This window comes from Malus sylvestris, chromosome 7, assembly GCF_916048215.2.
Source record: "Malus sylvestris chromosome 7, drMalSylv7.2, whole genome shotgun sequence".
Classification (NCBI taxonomy): Eukaryota; Viridiplantae; Streptophyta; class Magnoliopsida; order Rosales; family Rosaceae; genus Malus; species Malus sylvestris.
In genome coordinates, this window is record NC_062266.1 from 15256395 (window position 1) to 15270401 (window position 14007).

The 14007-nt window shown below is 40.7% G+C and overlaps 3 protein-coding genes across 3 annotated transcripts in view; 2 read left to right on the forward strand and 1 right to left on the reverse strand.

The window, feature by feature from the left end:
* LOC126628694 (uncharacterized) lies at window positions 1-6323 on the forward strand. Its single transcript, XM_050298472.1, has 2 exons — window positions 1-79; window positions 5197-6323. Exon 2 carries the CDS (start codon window positions 5292-5294, stop codon window positions 6213-6215), a length of 924 nt encoding a protein of 307 aa, XP_050154429.1. The 5' UTR covers window positions 1-79; window positions 5197-5291; the 3' UTR covers window positions 6216-6323.
* Window positions 6324-6357: 34 nt separating this feature from the next.
* On the forward strand, window positions 6358-11842 carry LOC126628693 (uncharacterized). The gene is made up of 2 exons (XM_050298471.1): window positions 6358-7395; window positions 11724-11842. The coding sequence occupies exons 1-2, from the start codon at window positions 6573-6575 to the stop codon at window positions 11840-11842; spliced, it is 942 nt and encodes a 313-aa protein (XP_050154428.1). The 5' UTR covers window positions 6358-6572.
* LOC126628695 (uncharacterized) overlaps window positions 7435-14007 on the reverse strand; it is a 92886-nt gene continuing 86313 nt past the window's right edge. Inside the window, exon 2 of the mRNA XM_050298473.1 lies at window positions 7435-8829. Within this exon, the coding sequence (XP_050154430.1) occupies window positions 7779-8453 (675 nt within the window). The 5' untranslated portion in view covers window positions 8454-8829 and the 3' untranslated portion in view covers window positions 7435-7778. The remainder of the gene's footprint in view (window positions 8830-14007) is intronic.

Sequence of the window (14007 nt, forward strand, 5' to 3'; positions counted from 1 at the left end):
CATAGATAGTTTAATTCAGTGATTGAAAATATCAAAGCAAGTATGTAACAACACTTAAGCAATTGAAAAATAAATCTACGTATTCATGTTGCAGCTCATGGCCTCACTCTAGCAAAATAAATTAGTTACACATAATTATTTGAATACATAAGAAATTATCCATGAAGAATCAAAGAAAGAGACAACCCTTTTTTACAAGACTAGCTCTCCATTCCTTTGCTCTCCTCTGCTCCTGACTTCCTCTCTGCCGTGCTCCCTTTTTCTTTTCTGCTGTGTTGCTCTGTCCGTGTGGTGCCCTATTTCCTCTTCTGTTTTTCCTTGTTGCCGTGCTCTCTCCTCTCTGTCAGTCTCTCATTTTCTCCTCTCTCTGCGCATTGCCCTCTGCTTCTTGTATTGCTCTCCTCTGTGTTTTTCTGCTCTCCTTTTGTCAGTCTCTCTTCTCTGTCTTCTTTGCTTTTATTCTTTCTGTCTGTGCCATCATATTTGCCGTGCCCTACTCTCTTTTCTTCTTCTCTTTTTTCTTTCTTATTGCCCAACCTCCGTTTCCTTTTCTTTTTTTAGTTTCTTTTCTTTCTATCTTTTTGTTCCACTTCCATGTGTTCTCATCCTTTATCTTTCTTTCTTGCCATCTGTTGCCTTAAACAATAAGGCAATGATTTTTCAAAACATCACCCCGTGGAGACAAGCTCCACTTCCATTTCTTTTATTTGTTTTTTATTAATTCCTTTTCTCCATTTTGCTTGAAATTGATCCTAAAACAAATTTAACTGCACATTAACACAAGGTAAGGTAAAGTGCCACAATTTTAACACAAAAACATCACAAAGACTTTAGAAATGGATGGTATAAATGCATGAAATATATGAGTGATCACCCATAAAAGGTTGTGGTTTGAAGGCATGGAAATCAGTTATATCATGATGTATTTTGTATCTCTTCATGAGACTTGTTGATGCAAAGTATTGGACCCATGACGGTTAATCAAGGATTGCTAAGTTACGCATTGTTTAAATTTTATGCTTGTAAATCTTTTCAATTTGAACTATGATGTCGGTTTAAAGGATGAAATTTGACTACTAAAGTTTCCTTTGGACATCGAAATTGAAATGATATGAGATTGAATTTGTTATGGATGCATAAATTCATGATAGATGCACATAATTGTTTCTGGCAGATTGTGTGTCTTGATTTAAATCGGGTGAATGACACGTCTAATGGTCACAAAATGACCTAAATTTTGGATATGTTCAACATATAGATGTCTAATATGTGTCTGAAAATTTCGTAATTTTCTGCCATGTATTTTAATTATGGTGAATTCACTAGTAATCCATGCTCGTACAGACAGTTACTGGCAGATTATGTTGGTCTTTTTGAGACGTGACTTTAGATTATGTTGGTCATTTTGAGACGTGACTTTAGTTACTGGTAGATTATGTTGGTATTTTTATTTTATGAAGATTAGTATGTCTATTTTGATCAGTATAAATTTGGTATCAATCAAGCGTATAAATTAATTATGATTAACTCTAAAGTAAGTGTAACTCTTTGCTGAAAATTCTGTTTGACAACTTTTTGTTGATTGTAATAACTATTTTATTATGTCTAAAATATAAGGCAATTTTATTTAGGTACATCTTTGAAAGAGTGTTTGCGCAAGTGGGAGAATTAATGAACGAAAATTGGGCTTCACACTCATTAACTTATTTGCAAGTATAAACTCTAAAAACCTAGTGGGAGTTTTTGAACATTAAGTGGTTTTGCATGAATTTATTAAAGTGTTATTCTATCTTCCATGAATTTGTGTTACTCGAATAACAATAATATCTTTAAGTTGGACGAATGGCTACTTAGTACATGTGTACATATTTCTGTTACTTGCAATCATTTAGATTTCTCGATTCATCATATTGTTTTGGGGCTCATAAGAACTTAGCATAAATGTGGACTTATTAATCCATATAAGATTGTTGTTGGATGCACGTTTTTTGTGTAAACAGCAGTGAATGCTTTCATGCTTAGTTGTACCTTTCATTGAGGTAGTATGCATTCCTTGTCTAAGTAAGGTGATAGGAGCATATTTATGCGACTTAGTTAGCTTGTTCTTGTGCATTTGTGTTGTTATTTTTTAGTTAATTATGTATTTTAAGCTATTTTCGTGTGTTTGTAGGTCATAATAACAAAGTTGGCAAGAAAGTGCATTTTGGAGCATTTTAGAGCATTTTTGAACAAAGATTGGATAGTGCAAGCATGGAGACATGAGGATGGACGTTTTTGAAGATTTGAAGGCTAGAAATCAGCATGTGTGTGTGCAAGTGTGTTTACCTACAACTCCAAACATCCACTCATTACCAAACACTCACCCACTACACCCATTACATCCACTCATTACCAAACATCCACCCACTACACCCATTACATCCACTCATTACCAAACACTACTCATTACCAAACACTCATCCACTACACCCATTACATCCACTCATTACCAAACATCCATCCACTACACCCATTACATCCACTCATTACCACAACACTCACCCACTACACCCATTACATCCACTCATTACAACTCCATACACTCCTCTCCCTAGCCTATAAATACATCCACCCTTCACCATAATTTGGATTCCATCTCAATCCAAAGACACTACATTTTCACATCTCACCAATCCATACACTGATTCTTGTATGTTTATTAAGGATGCATACTTAGTTTTCATGCATGAATTAGATGCTAGAATATAAATGAGTTTCACCTAATCGTTACAAGTTTATATTCATGAGTAGTGAAGGTTGTTTATCACAATCGCGTTAATTGAATTCTTGGCAATTGTGTCATGCATTCATAGTTATAATTGCCTCGTCAACACTTATGATTTTCATTGAACGTAATGATCTCTGATTGTATCTCTATTATGCATTCATATAGGGGACTTTTAGAGAATGATTTGGGTTGTCGCATGCATTCATCCAATTCAATGAGTAAAGGAAAATCTGAGGGTTAATTTGTGCATCATGGTTAATCTGGGGTGTTGAGCATCATAGTTTATTGAAAAGCAATTGGAAATCGATTCATGTATAAGTGTGTCATGTGTGAAGAACAGACCTCTAACTAATCCATCCATTATCGTATTCCTCAAATTTGTCTTACAATATGTCTAATTTTATAAGTTGTTTGTTTGTTTCGAATTCGTCAGAACCAAAATCCCCCTTTTACTTTGTTGTTTCAAAGTATTAAATTTCTATTTCATTAGTGTTTTTGAGTATTTTGATTCAAGTCAAAACCCAAATTTCGTCCAAAGTTGTGTTAGAGTCAAATCTGCCCAGTAAGTGTTTTTAGGCAATTTTGAGTGTTTTTAAGTTGTTTTGCATCTTTAGAATCTGTTTTGAGTCATTTGAGTCCATTCAAACGTTTTTAACTTTGTTTTTATGTCTTTGAGTAAGTTTAGAGGTTTTAGCAAGCCCTCCTAATCCCCGGTTTAGAACGATCCCTACTTGTATTTATACTACAATTTGACAACAAGAGGGTTTAATTTGAGTGCTTAACTTTTATCGCATCAAAGTTTAGTAAGTGTTTTTAGGCAATTTTGAGTGTTTTAAAGTTGTTTTGCGTCTTTAGAATCTGTTTTGAGTCATTTGAGTCTATTCAAACGTTTTTAACTTTGTTTTTATGTCTTTGAGTAAGTTTAGAGGTTTTAGCAAGCCCTCCTAATCCCCGGTTTAGAACGGTCCCTACTAGCATTTAAACTACAATTGACAACAAGAGGGTTTAATTTGAGTGCTTAACTTTCATCGCATCAAATTTTGGCGCCGTTGCCGGGGATTAGCAACTTTGCTAATCTTGCTAATCCCCCTTTGTTTCTTTTTCTTGTTTTTTTTGTTTTAGTTACTGACTTTGTTTCTATTTGTGTCTTTTATTTTTACTTATGATATTTGTTTTAGTTTTGTTTCCTTGATTTCAAGTGCTAGAGAAGTAAGACATGGATTTTGCTACCATTCAAGCTCAATTGGCGAAACTTACTTCTCAATTGTCACAATATGCCGAAAGGACCACAATGCAAAGTGTCCCTACAGATGGTGTGTCCTATGGGCAAGGATATCCAACTCATCAATGTTCTTAATTCGCTGCGAATGAAGATGCTTGGGGTTATCAAGGCCATAGCCAATCAGGGGACAACATGTTTTCCAACGCTTACAATTCGGATTGGAGAGATTATTCAGATTACATGTGGGGAGAACCTCAACAATTCCAACAAAATGGGTATTGGCAGCAAGAAGAGGAATTCTATTCAAGACCTATGCAGCCACCACAACAATTTGCCCAATTCAATTCAGGTACGCCTTTGGATAATGATATGTTTAATAAGTTACTCACCTCTTTGAACCAGGAAGTAGAAAATGGAAACAAAGAGATGCAAAATCAAGCCAAGAAGACGGGAGAATTGGAGAAGCAAATTGGGCAGATTATGGAGTTCATGGCACAAATTCAAGAGCAAAGTGAACTCTCCAACTCAACTATTGAAAATTTGAAGGAAGATTTTGAAATCCATGATGCTATGGAGGTTGGATGTGAATCGAAGACATCTAAACCAAGCCAAAACATGGATGAACAGCTGCTGCTCGAAGAAGAGGAGAATAACAAGGCCACGACAAGGGAAGAACCACCCTTGCCGCAGCCCCATATGCCATCTATGCCGTCCACTACAACCAAGGTAAGCCTAAATTCAATTTGTCTAGACCCCGTTTCACCAAATATCCTTATTCCTTGTAGGATCATGCAATCCAAGGAAGAAGAAGGTGAAAAAGGCATCTTTGAAACCTTTCCAAAGAATCAAGAGCAAGAAGCGGATGGGGAATGTCTAGAATTCATCAAATAAGATACACTTGAGATGAAAATTCCCAAAGAAGTTGGATTTTATGACACGGGACAAGTCATAACTCTCAAAACACCAAATCTGGCCAAGTCCCATATCCCTGCAACCTTCAAAGATGTGGTGTTCGTAATTGAGTTTGTGTTGGAGTAAGCAAGTAAGCCATCTTCTCCAACTTCGATTTTAGTATATACTAACTTGTTGATTTTGATGATTCAGGCACCTACACTAGAATTTAAACCATTGCCGGATCACGTCAAGTATCACTGTCCATTCAAGGATCAATTCCATGCTATAGGCCATATCCAAGTTTAGAAGGAAGTATCGTCCAGCTGGAAGACATTCTTTAAGAAGAGAGAAGAACATGTGATCACCTACAAGAGTGGGTCGTCAAAAACACAAATAGATTTTTTTCTAATGAGGAAAGGGGATCGTATAACTTGTAAGGATTGCAAAGTTATACCGGGGGAGAGCTTGGCTAATCAACATCGCTTGTTGGTGATGGATGTACATATCAAAAGAGTGAGAAAAAAGAACAAGACTTGGAAGTGCCCAAAGACTAGATGGTGGAATCTAAAAGGAGAAAAACAAGTCATTTTCAAAGAGCAAGTAATCACCCAGTGTGTGTGGGATAAAGAGGGGGAAGCTAGCCAAAGGTGGGATTCCATGGCTAGCTGTATCCGAAAAGTAGCAAAAGAGGTATTAGAAGAGTCCAAGGGCTTTGCTCCACACCAAAAGGAATCTTGGTGGTGGAATGAGGAGGTACAAACAAAGGTGAAGGCTAAGAAGGAATGTTGTAAAACCTTATACAAGGATAGGACCGATGAAAATGGTGAAAGGTATAGAAGAGCGAAGCAAGAGGCGAAGAAAGCTGTGAGAGAAGCTAAGTTAGCAGCTTATGACGATATGTATAAGCGACTAGATACCAAAGAAGGAGTGTTGGATATCTATAAACTAGCTAGAGCAAGGGAAAAGAAGACAAGGGACCTAAACCAAGTGAGGTGCATCAAGGATGACGATGGAAAGGTTCTTGCTACAGAGAACGCGGTCAAAGACAGATGGAGAGGTTATTTTCATAATCTTTTCAATGAAGGACATGAAAGGAGTACTCCTTTAGGGGAGTTGAGTAACTCAGAAAAGTGTAGAAACTACTCATTTTATCGTCGAATCAGGAAGGAAGAAGTGGTTGTAGCTTTGAAGAAGATGAAGCATAGAAAAGCAGTGGGCCCAGACGATATACCGATTGAAGTGTGGAAAGCCTTAGGAGAGACATGTATAGCATGGCCCACTAACCTTTTCAATAGGATTTTGAAAACGAAGAAGATGCCAAACGAGTGGTGAAAGAGCACCTTGGTGCCTATTTACAAGAATAAGGGCGACGTACAAAATTGCATGAACTATAGGGGTATTAAGCTAATGAGTCATACAATGAAGCTCTGGGAGAGAGTCATTGAGCATCGATTGAGGCAAGAGACATGGGTTTCGGACAACCAATTTGGGTTCATGCCAGGGCGCTCAACCATGGAGGCAATCTATCTCTTACGAAGATTGATGGAAAGATATAGAGATGGGAAAAAGGATTTACACATGGTCTTTATAGATTTGGAAAAAGCGTATGATAGGGTCCCAAGAGACATTCTTTGGAGGATTTTAGAGAAGAAAGGAGTATGAGTAGCATATATCCAAGCTATAAAGGATATGTATGAAGGAGCAAAGACTGCCGTAAGAACTCATAAAGGACAAACCGAAATCTTCCCCATAACTGTAGGATTACATCAAGGCTCATCCTTAAGTCCTTACCTTTTTGCGTTGGTAATGGATGAGTTAACAGGACATATTCAAGATGATATTCCTTGGTGTATGCTTTTCGCAGATGATATAGTGTTGATAGATGAAACTCAGGAAGGGGTAAATGCGAAGCTTAACCTTTGGAGAGAAGTGTTGGAATCTAAAGGTCTTCGCCTAAGTCGATCAAAGACAGAATATATGGAGTGCAAGTTCAGTGCAAATGGAGGCCAAAATGAGTTAGGGGTGAGGATCGGAGATCAGGAAATACCAAAGAGCGACCGTTTTCGCTACCTAGGATCTATCTTGCAAAAGAACAGAGAATTAGATGGAGATCTCAACCATAGAATACAAGCTGGATGGATGAAGTGGAAGAGTGCATCCGGCGTGTTGTGTGATCGTCGTATGCCACTGAAGCTTAAGGGAAAATTTTATAGGACGGCAATAAGGCCGGCGATGCTGTATGGCATAAAATGTTGGGTGGTGAAGCATCAACACGTACACAAAATGGGTGTAGCGGAGATGAGGATGCTTCGTTGGATGTGTGGGCACACGAGAAAGGATAAGATTAGGAATGAGGATATCCGAGGTAAAGTAGGAGTAGCTGAAATTGAAGGAAAACTGAGAGAAAATCGGTTACGGTGGTTTGGACATGTGCAAAGAAGGCCTACTGACGCTCCGGTTAGAAGATGCGACTACGGGACAGAGGTTCAAGGCCGAAGGGGTAGAGGAAGACCTAGAAAAACTTTGGAAAAGACTCTAAGAAAAGACTTAGAGTACTTGGATCAAACGGAGGACATGACACATGATCGAGCACAATGGCGTTCTAAGATTCATATAGCCGACCTGACTCAGTGACTTGGATTTTTCAAGTCTCCAATCGAGAAGTTTTCCCTACTCGGGAAATTAAGGGAACACTACCTCAACCTACATGCTCCAATCACAAAGCTTTAACATACAAGCTTCAACAAAAGAAAAATTCAAAGAACTTAGTGAAGAAGGCTTTGGTGTATTTAACACAATACGTTGAAATGAAACAAAGCTTATTTATTGATATCTCTAAAAAGTTACAAATATGTACATATACACGAGTCAAAATAAACAAACAAGAGGGAGCCTTCACAAAGGTTGCTTAGGAGAAGTCTCAGCAGTCGGCAGAGCCCCAGAAAGAGAAGGCACCGAAGGGGGATCATTCGGAGCCTCAGTATTGGACAACACCCTAGAAGGTGGAGGCATCGGAGGTTGATCATTTGGAGCTTCATTACGCGGTACAGCCCCAGAAGACGAAGGCAATAAATGCCTTTGGAACAAACCCACAAACCTCTGATGATCATGTAAAATCTGACCATCAGATTCCTTCATCTGGTCAAGCTTCCCCTTCATGTTTGTAGCATAGTCATGTGCGAGCCGGTGCAACTGTTTATTTTCATGCTTGAGCCCTCTAATCTTCTGTTTGAGACTCATCACTTTAGCCGCCAATGATTCAACTTGGCGGGTTCGAGTAAATAGGCGTTGGGCCATATTAGACACAGAACCTGCACACTGAACACTGAGAGCCAGAGAATCCTTAACAGCTAACTCATCAGACCGTTTGGAAAGTAGTCTGTTATCTTTAGGAGTGAGAAGGTTCCTGGCCACCACCGTAGCGGTCATATCATTCTTCATCACGGAATCCCCAACGGTAAGAGGACCAGTAGGGGATAAGAAGGATGGGCGCCATATGTTGTCTGGAGAAGGCGTGGCTGCCTTTTCAACAAGGTTCAAGTTAAAACGATGGTCGGAGGGGCCAGACATTTTCAAAGGTGTTGAAGAGAAAAGAGGTCGGACAAATCAAGATCTTAGAAATGCAAGAAGGGAGCTTCTACTGGTGGAGATTCAAGTGTGCTTTGGAACTTAATACCAGCCTCTATAAAAATCTGCACTCGATGGAGCTTCAGAAATCGAAGAGGCGCCTGCTCAGAAATCGAAAAGGCGTTTGCTTTCTCAAAAGCTGGGCTGCTTAGAGACCACGAGGGCCGATCTCAGGAATAGAAGAGGCGTTTGCTTTCTCAAAAGCTGGGCTGCTCAAAGACCACGAAGGTCGATCGCAGAAATCGAAGAGGCGCTTGCTTTCTCAAAAGCTGGGCTGCTCAGAGACCACGAAGACCGATCTCAGAAATCGAAGAGGCACCTGCTTTTTCAGCCTTGTTAGCACCTGTCACATGCACACTCAACTTTGCAGAAATTACGGGCATTCTGTCGAAGATTTCTAGTGAAGTAGAAAGCACGTGAATGTTACTGTTTAATCATTCACTTTCCACACGCAACATCAGCTCACGGGTACCACAGATAACTTTGCCAAAAATCTCTGACAAAGTTTAGACACGTGAAGCTTGTAGCTCCCATTACATCGCTATGACCAAGAAGGGTAAAAGAATAGCAAAGAAACAGCACTAACAAAGTTTAGACACATAAATTTTGAAGGTCTAGCTACCATATTATTACCCACAAGGGTAAAGGAACAGGACCACTGCTGGATAATTGGAAAGTCCCTGTGGGTCAACCTCTGTGCTCCGTGGCAAGGTAGACTAGCAAACAGGCCTAACCTTTACTTACATTCGAGAAAACACTCCCAACAAGATTGCTTGCTTCAAGATCGAAGAGGCACCGTCCTCCGAATCTCGAGAGCCAGACTCCCAACATGATTACTTTCTCAAAAAGTGACGAGACACCGCTCTCCGAATCTCGAGAGCCAGACTCCTAGCAGGATTGCTTTCTCAAAAATCGAAGAGGCACCGTTCTCCGAATCTCGAGAGACAGATCCCTGACAGGATTGCTTGTTCGAAAATCGAAGAGGCACCGTTTTCTCAACTTCGAGAGCCCTTTAGATAAAGCTTGTCTGTAATCCTCACACCGCTTTCTCAACTTCGAGAGCCAGATCTCCTTGGATAAAGCTTGTCTGTAATTTTCACACGTAACATCAGCTTTCCAGATACCACAGACCACTTTTTCAAAGTGCTCTGACAGAGTTAAAACACGTGAAGCTGGCAGCTCCTACTACCGTGCTATGACCAAATAGGGTAAAAGAATAGTATTACTCATTCTTGTTAGGGAGACTCCTATATATGTCGACCTCCATCCCTAACGGACAGGCGACCTGCAAAAATGCTCAACCCTTCCTCATATCTGAGAGGACACTCCCAACGAAGCCTCTCGAAATACTCAGCTTTCTTTCCCCCCGAGAATACCTCTGTAAACAAGCTACACCAGAGTAAGAATATCTCATATCATCAGGGTTAAAAGCAAGAGTATCCCATATCATGCTTTTTCCCTGTCTTTTCCTTTGGCCTTGTTCTTACTTGCAAGACAAGGAGAAAGAGAGCAATCAGTCAGCACTTGGAATCAAGCTTCCAGTCCGGAATTGACTGCCTGGAACCCCATTGCTCTCGAGTACTCATCTTTAATATCTTATGCTTCCCGAGAAGATACCACATCTGCCTGAGGAACAAATAGGGCAAGTGTGAAGGATACAAGGAAGCATGTGGAGACAAGCGCAACAGAACACGTGCCGATACATCCACTACTTTGTCAACAACAAAAGTATCCCATATCAGCAGGGTCGAACGTACTCTAGATTTGATGGACTTGTTTTGACCCTCAAATTCTTCAGTCGGCCTTATACTCTGGCGGAAACAAGAAAACCCTCCAGCCCAGTTCAAGAATAAGCCTGTGGAAAGTTACTTCTTCAAAAGCAAAAGTATCTCATATCACCTTTTCTCCTTTTCTTCTCTTTATCCTTCATGCTACCTGCAAGATAAGGAGAAGGATAACAATCAGCCGGAACTCGAAATCAAACTTCTGATCTGGGACTGATTGCTTGGAGCTCTGATTGCTTACCTTATCTGTCACCTCTTTCAGCAGATCCCCTAGCTCGGCGACTTGGGGGACTCCTACTACATGGTTTGTATCGCGCTTGACCAAGCCTCAAACTACAAGTAAGCGTCAAGTGAAATTGATACATTACCTTGTGCATCTCCACCAGTTAAAGATACCACCCCTGGAGGGAGGAAGAGTACTTCCAAAGAAGATGCCACATCTACCAATGAGACAGATAAGGCAAGTGAAGACGATACCACACTTCGATACTTAAAAGTTTCGTGAATACGAGATCATTTTTCCACAATATTTCCTAATGTCATTTGTACTAAATCATTCACTTGTACTCACTAAAGGAGAGCTTGAACCTATATACTGTGTAAACCCTTCACAATTAATGAGAACTCATTTACTCCGTGGACGTAGCCAATCTGGGTGAACCACGTACATCTTGTGTTTGCTTCCTGTCTCTATCCATTTACATACTTATCCACACTAATGATCGGAGCAATCTAGCGAATATCACAAACTTAATATTTAAGATGATATTCTTTGGTGTATGCTTTTCACAAACGATATAGTTTTGATAGATGAAACGCAGGAAGGGGTAAACGCGAAGCTTAACCTTTGGAGAGAAGTGTTGGAATCTAAATGTCTTCGCTTAAGCCGATCAAAGACAGAATATATGGAGTGCAAATTCAGTGCAAATGGAGGCCAAAATGAGTTAGAGGTGAGGATCGGAGATCAGGAAATACCAAAGAGCGACCGTTTTCGCTACCTAGGATCTATCTTGCAAAAGAACGGAGAATTTGATGGAGATCTCACCCATAGAATACAAGCTGGATGGATGAAGTGGAAAAGTGCATCCGGCGTGTTGTGTGACCGTTGTAGGCCACTGAAGCTCAAGTGAAAATTTTATAGGACGGAAATAAGGCCGGCAATGCTGTATGGCATAGAATGTTGGGCGGTGAAGCATCAACACGTAGGTGTAGTGGAGATGAGGATGCTTCGTTGGATGTGTGGGCACACGAGAAAGGATAAGATTAGGAATGAGGATATCCGAGGTAAAGTAGGAGTAGCCGAAATTGAAGGAAAGATGAGAAAATCGGTTACGGTGGTTTGGACATGTGCAAAGAAGGCCTACTGACGCTCCGGTTCGAAGATGTGACCACGGGACAGAGGTTCAGGGCCGAAGGGGTAGAGGAAGACCTAGGAAAACTTTGGAAGAGACCCTAAGAAAAGACTTAGAGTACTTGGATCTAACGGAGGACATGACACAAAACCGAGCGCAATGGCGTTCTAGGATTCATATAGCCGACCTCACTTAGTGGGAAAAGACTTTGTTGTTGTCATTTTTATTTGTTGCTTGTTTAATTGTTTTTGGTATGGGTTTATTTTTGAAACACTGACAGTTATGCAAGGTATTTTTACATTCATAAAAAAGAAAGGAACATTAAGCAAATAAATACAAGAGGGAGCCTTCACAAAGGCTGCTTAGGAGAAGTCTCAGTAGTCGGCGGAGCCCCAGAAGGAGGAAGCATCGGAGGTTGACCATTTGGAGCTTCATTACGTGGTACAGCCCTAGAAGACGAAGGTAAATGCTATTGGAACAAACCCACAAACCTTTGATGATCAAGTAAAATCTGACCATCAGATTCCTGTATCTGGTCAATCTTCCTCTTCATGTTTGTAGCATAGTTATGTGCGAGCCTGTGCAACTGTTTATTCTCATTCTTGAGCCCTCTAATCTCCTGTTTGAGACTCATCACTTCAGCCACCAATGATTCAACTTGACGGGTTCGAGCAAATAGGCGTTGGGCCATATTAGACACAGAACCTACACACTGCACACTGAGAGCCAGAGAATCCTTAACAGCCAACTCATCAGACCGTTTGGCAAGTAGTCTGTTATCTTTAGGAGTGACAAGGTTCCTGGCCACCACTGCAGCTGTCGAATCATTCTTCATCACCAAATCCCCAACGGTAAAGGAACCAGTAGAGGATATGAAGGATGGGCGCCATATGTTGTTTGGAGTAGGCGGGATTGCATCTTCACCAAGGTTCAAGTCAAAACGACGGTCGGAGGGGCCAGACATTTTCAGAGTTGTTAAAGAAAGAAGAGGTCGGACAAGTCAAGATCGTAGAAGTGCAAGAAGGGAGTTTTTACAGGCAGAAATTCAAGTGTGCTTTGAACGTCCTGCGTACCTCTATAAAAATCAGCACACGATGGGATTTCAGAGATCGAAGAGGAGAGCTCAGAAATTGAAGAGGCCAACTCAAAAATAAAAAAGGTGCTAGCTTTCTCAAAAGTTGGGCTTGCTCAGAAACCATGGCCAATCTTCTTTTCCAGATTTGTCCGCACTTGTCACATGCAACCTCTGCACACGACGGGATTTCAGAGATCGAAGAGGCAAGCTCAGAAATTGGAGAGGCATTTGCTTTTCCAGACGTGTCAGCATCTGTCACATGCAGACTTAGCTTTACGGAAATCACGGGCAATTTGTCGAAGTGTCAGATATTGAAGAGGCACTTTCTTTTCCAGATGTGTCAGTGCCTGTCACATGCACACTCAGCCTTGCAGAAATTAAGGGCAATTTGTCGAAGATCTCTTGTGAAGTAGAAAGCACGTGAAGTTCACTATTAAATCATCCAACGGTTGCTGACAAGAGTGAAAGAATAGTACCAGTTATTAATTGCTATAAATGTCACATTTCACCCTCCATTGCACGGCAGACATACATAACCCTTCTTCTTCTCCGAGAATGCCTTTCCAACAAACCCTCTCGAGTCACTCAGTGTTCCTTATTCCTTGGGGTACCTCTGCAAACAACTTATCCAAAGCAAAAGTATTTCATATCATGAAGGTTGAAAGCACGAATATCTCATATCATGTTTTCTCCCTGTCCTTCTCCTTGTCGTTGTTTTGGGACAAGGAGAAAGAGAGCAATCAGCCAGCACTTGGTATCAATCTTCCGATCTGGAACCGACTGCCTGGAACCCCTTCCTGATTGCTTACCTAGCCTTGCTCTCGAGTACTCATCTTCATCATTTTATGCTTCCTCTTCGTCTACCACATCTACCTGAGGAACAGATAAGGGAAGTGAAAATGATACCTCGAAGCATGTGGAGACAATTTGCTAATTCATCCTCAGCTAGGGACAAGGAGAAAGAAAGCAAGAGGTGGGCATTTGGAAAGATTGAAGAAAGAAACAGACCAACACCTCTACCTCGTGCCTGCCCGCCGTGCAGAAGAAACAAGCAGAGAAGAATGCAGACTGCACAATCAAATCAAACCAGAAGAAGGAGTCTGATTTGAAACCAAGGAACCCTCATATTCCTTGCTCAGAATTCCAAACCAGTTCGAGATCATAGCTGTGGAAAGACAATAAGATCATCTATCTCCAAAACCATATTTGCGTTCTTAAACTCTACTCTGTCTGATTTTTACTTTGCCGTACTTGCCATGATTGTTCGTTGTTTGTTTGTTTGCTTG

Excerpts from the sequence above, each read along its gene's own strand:
- LOC126628694 (XM_050298472.1), top strand. The coding sequence starts at position 5,292 with ATGAGGAAAGGGGATCGTATAACTTGTAAGGATTGCAAAGTTATACCG.
- LOC126628693 (XM_050298471.1), top strand. The coding sequence starts at position 6,573 with ATGTATGAAGGAGCAAAGACTGCCGTAAGAACTCATAAAGGACAAACC. Across the intron at positions 7,396-11,723 it reads CCGAAGGGGTAGAGGAAGAC|CTAGGAAAACTTTGGAAGAG; the intron begins CTAGAAAAACTT and ends GTAGAGGAAGAC.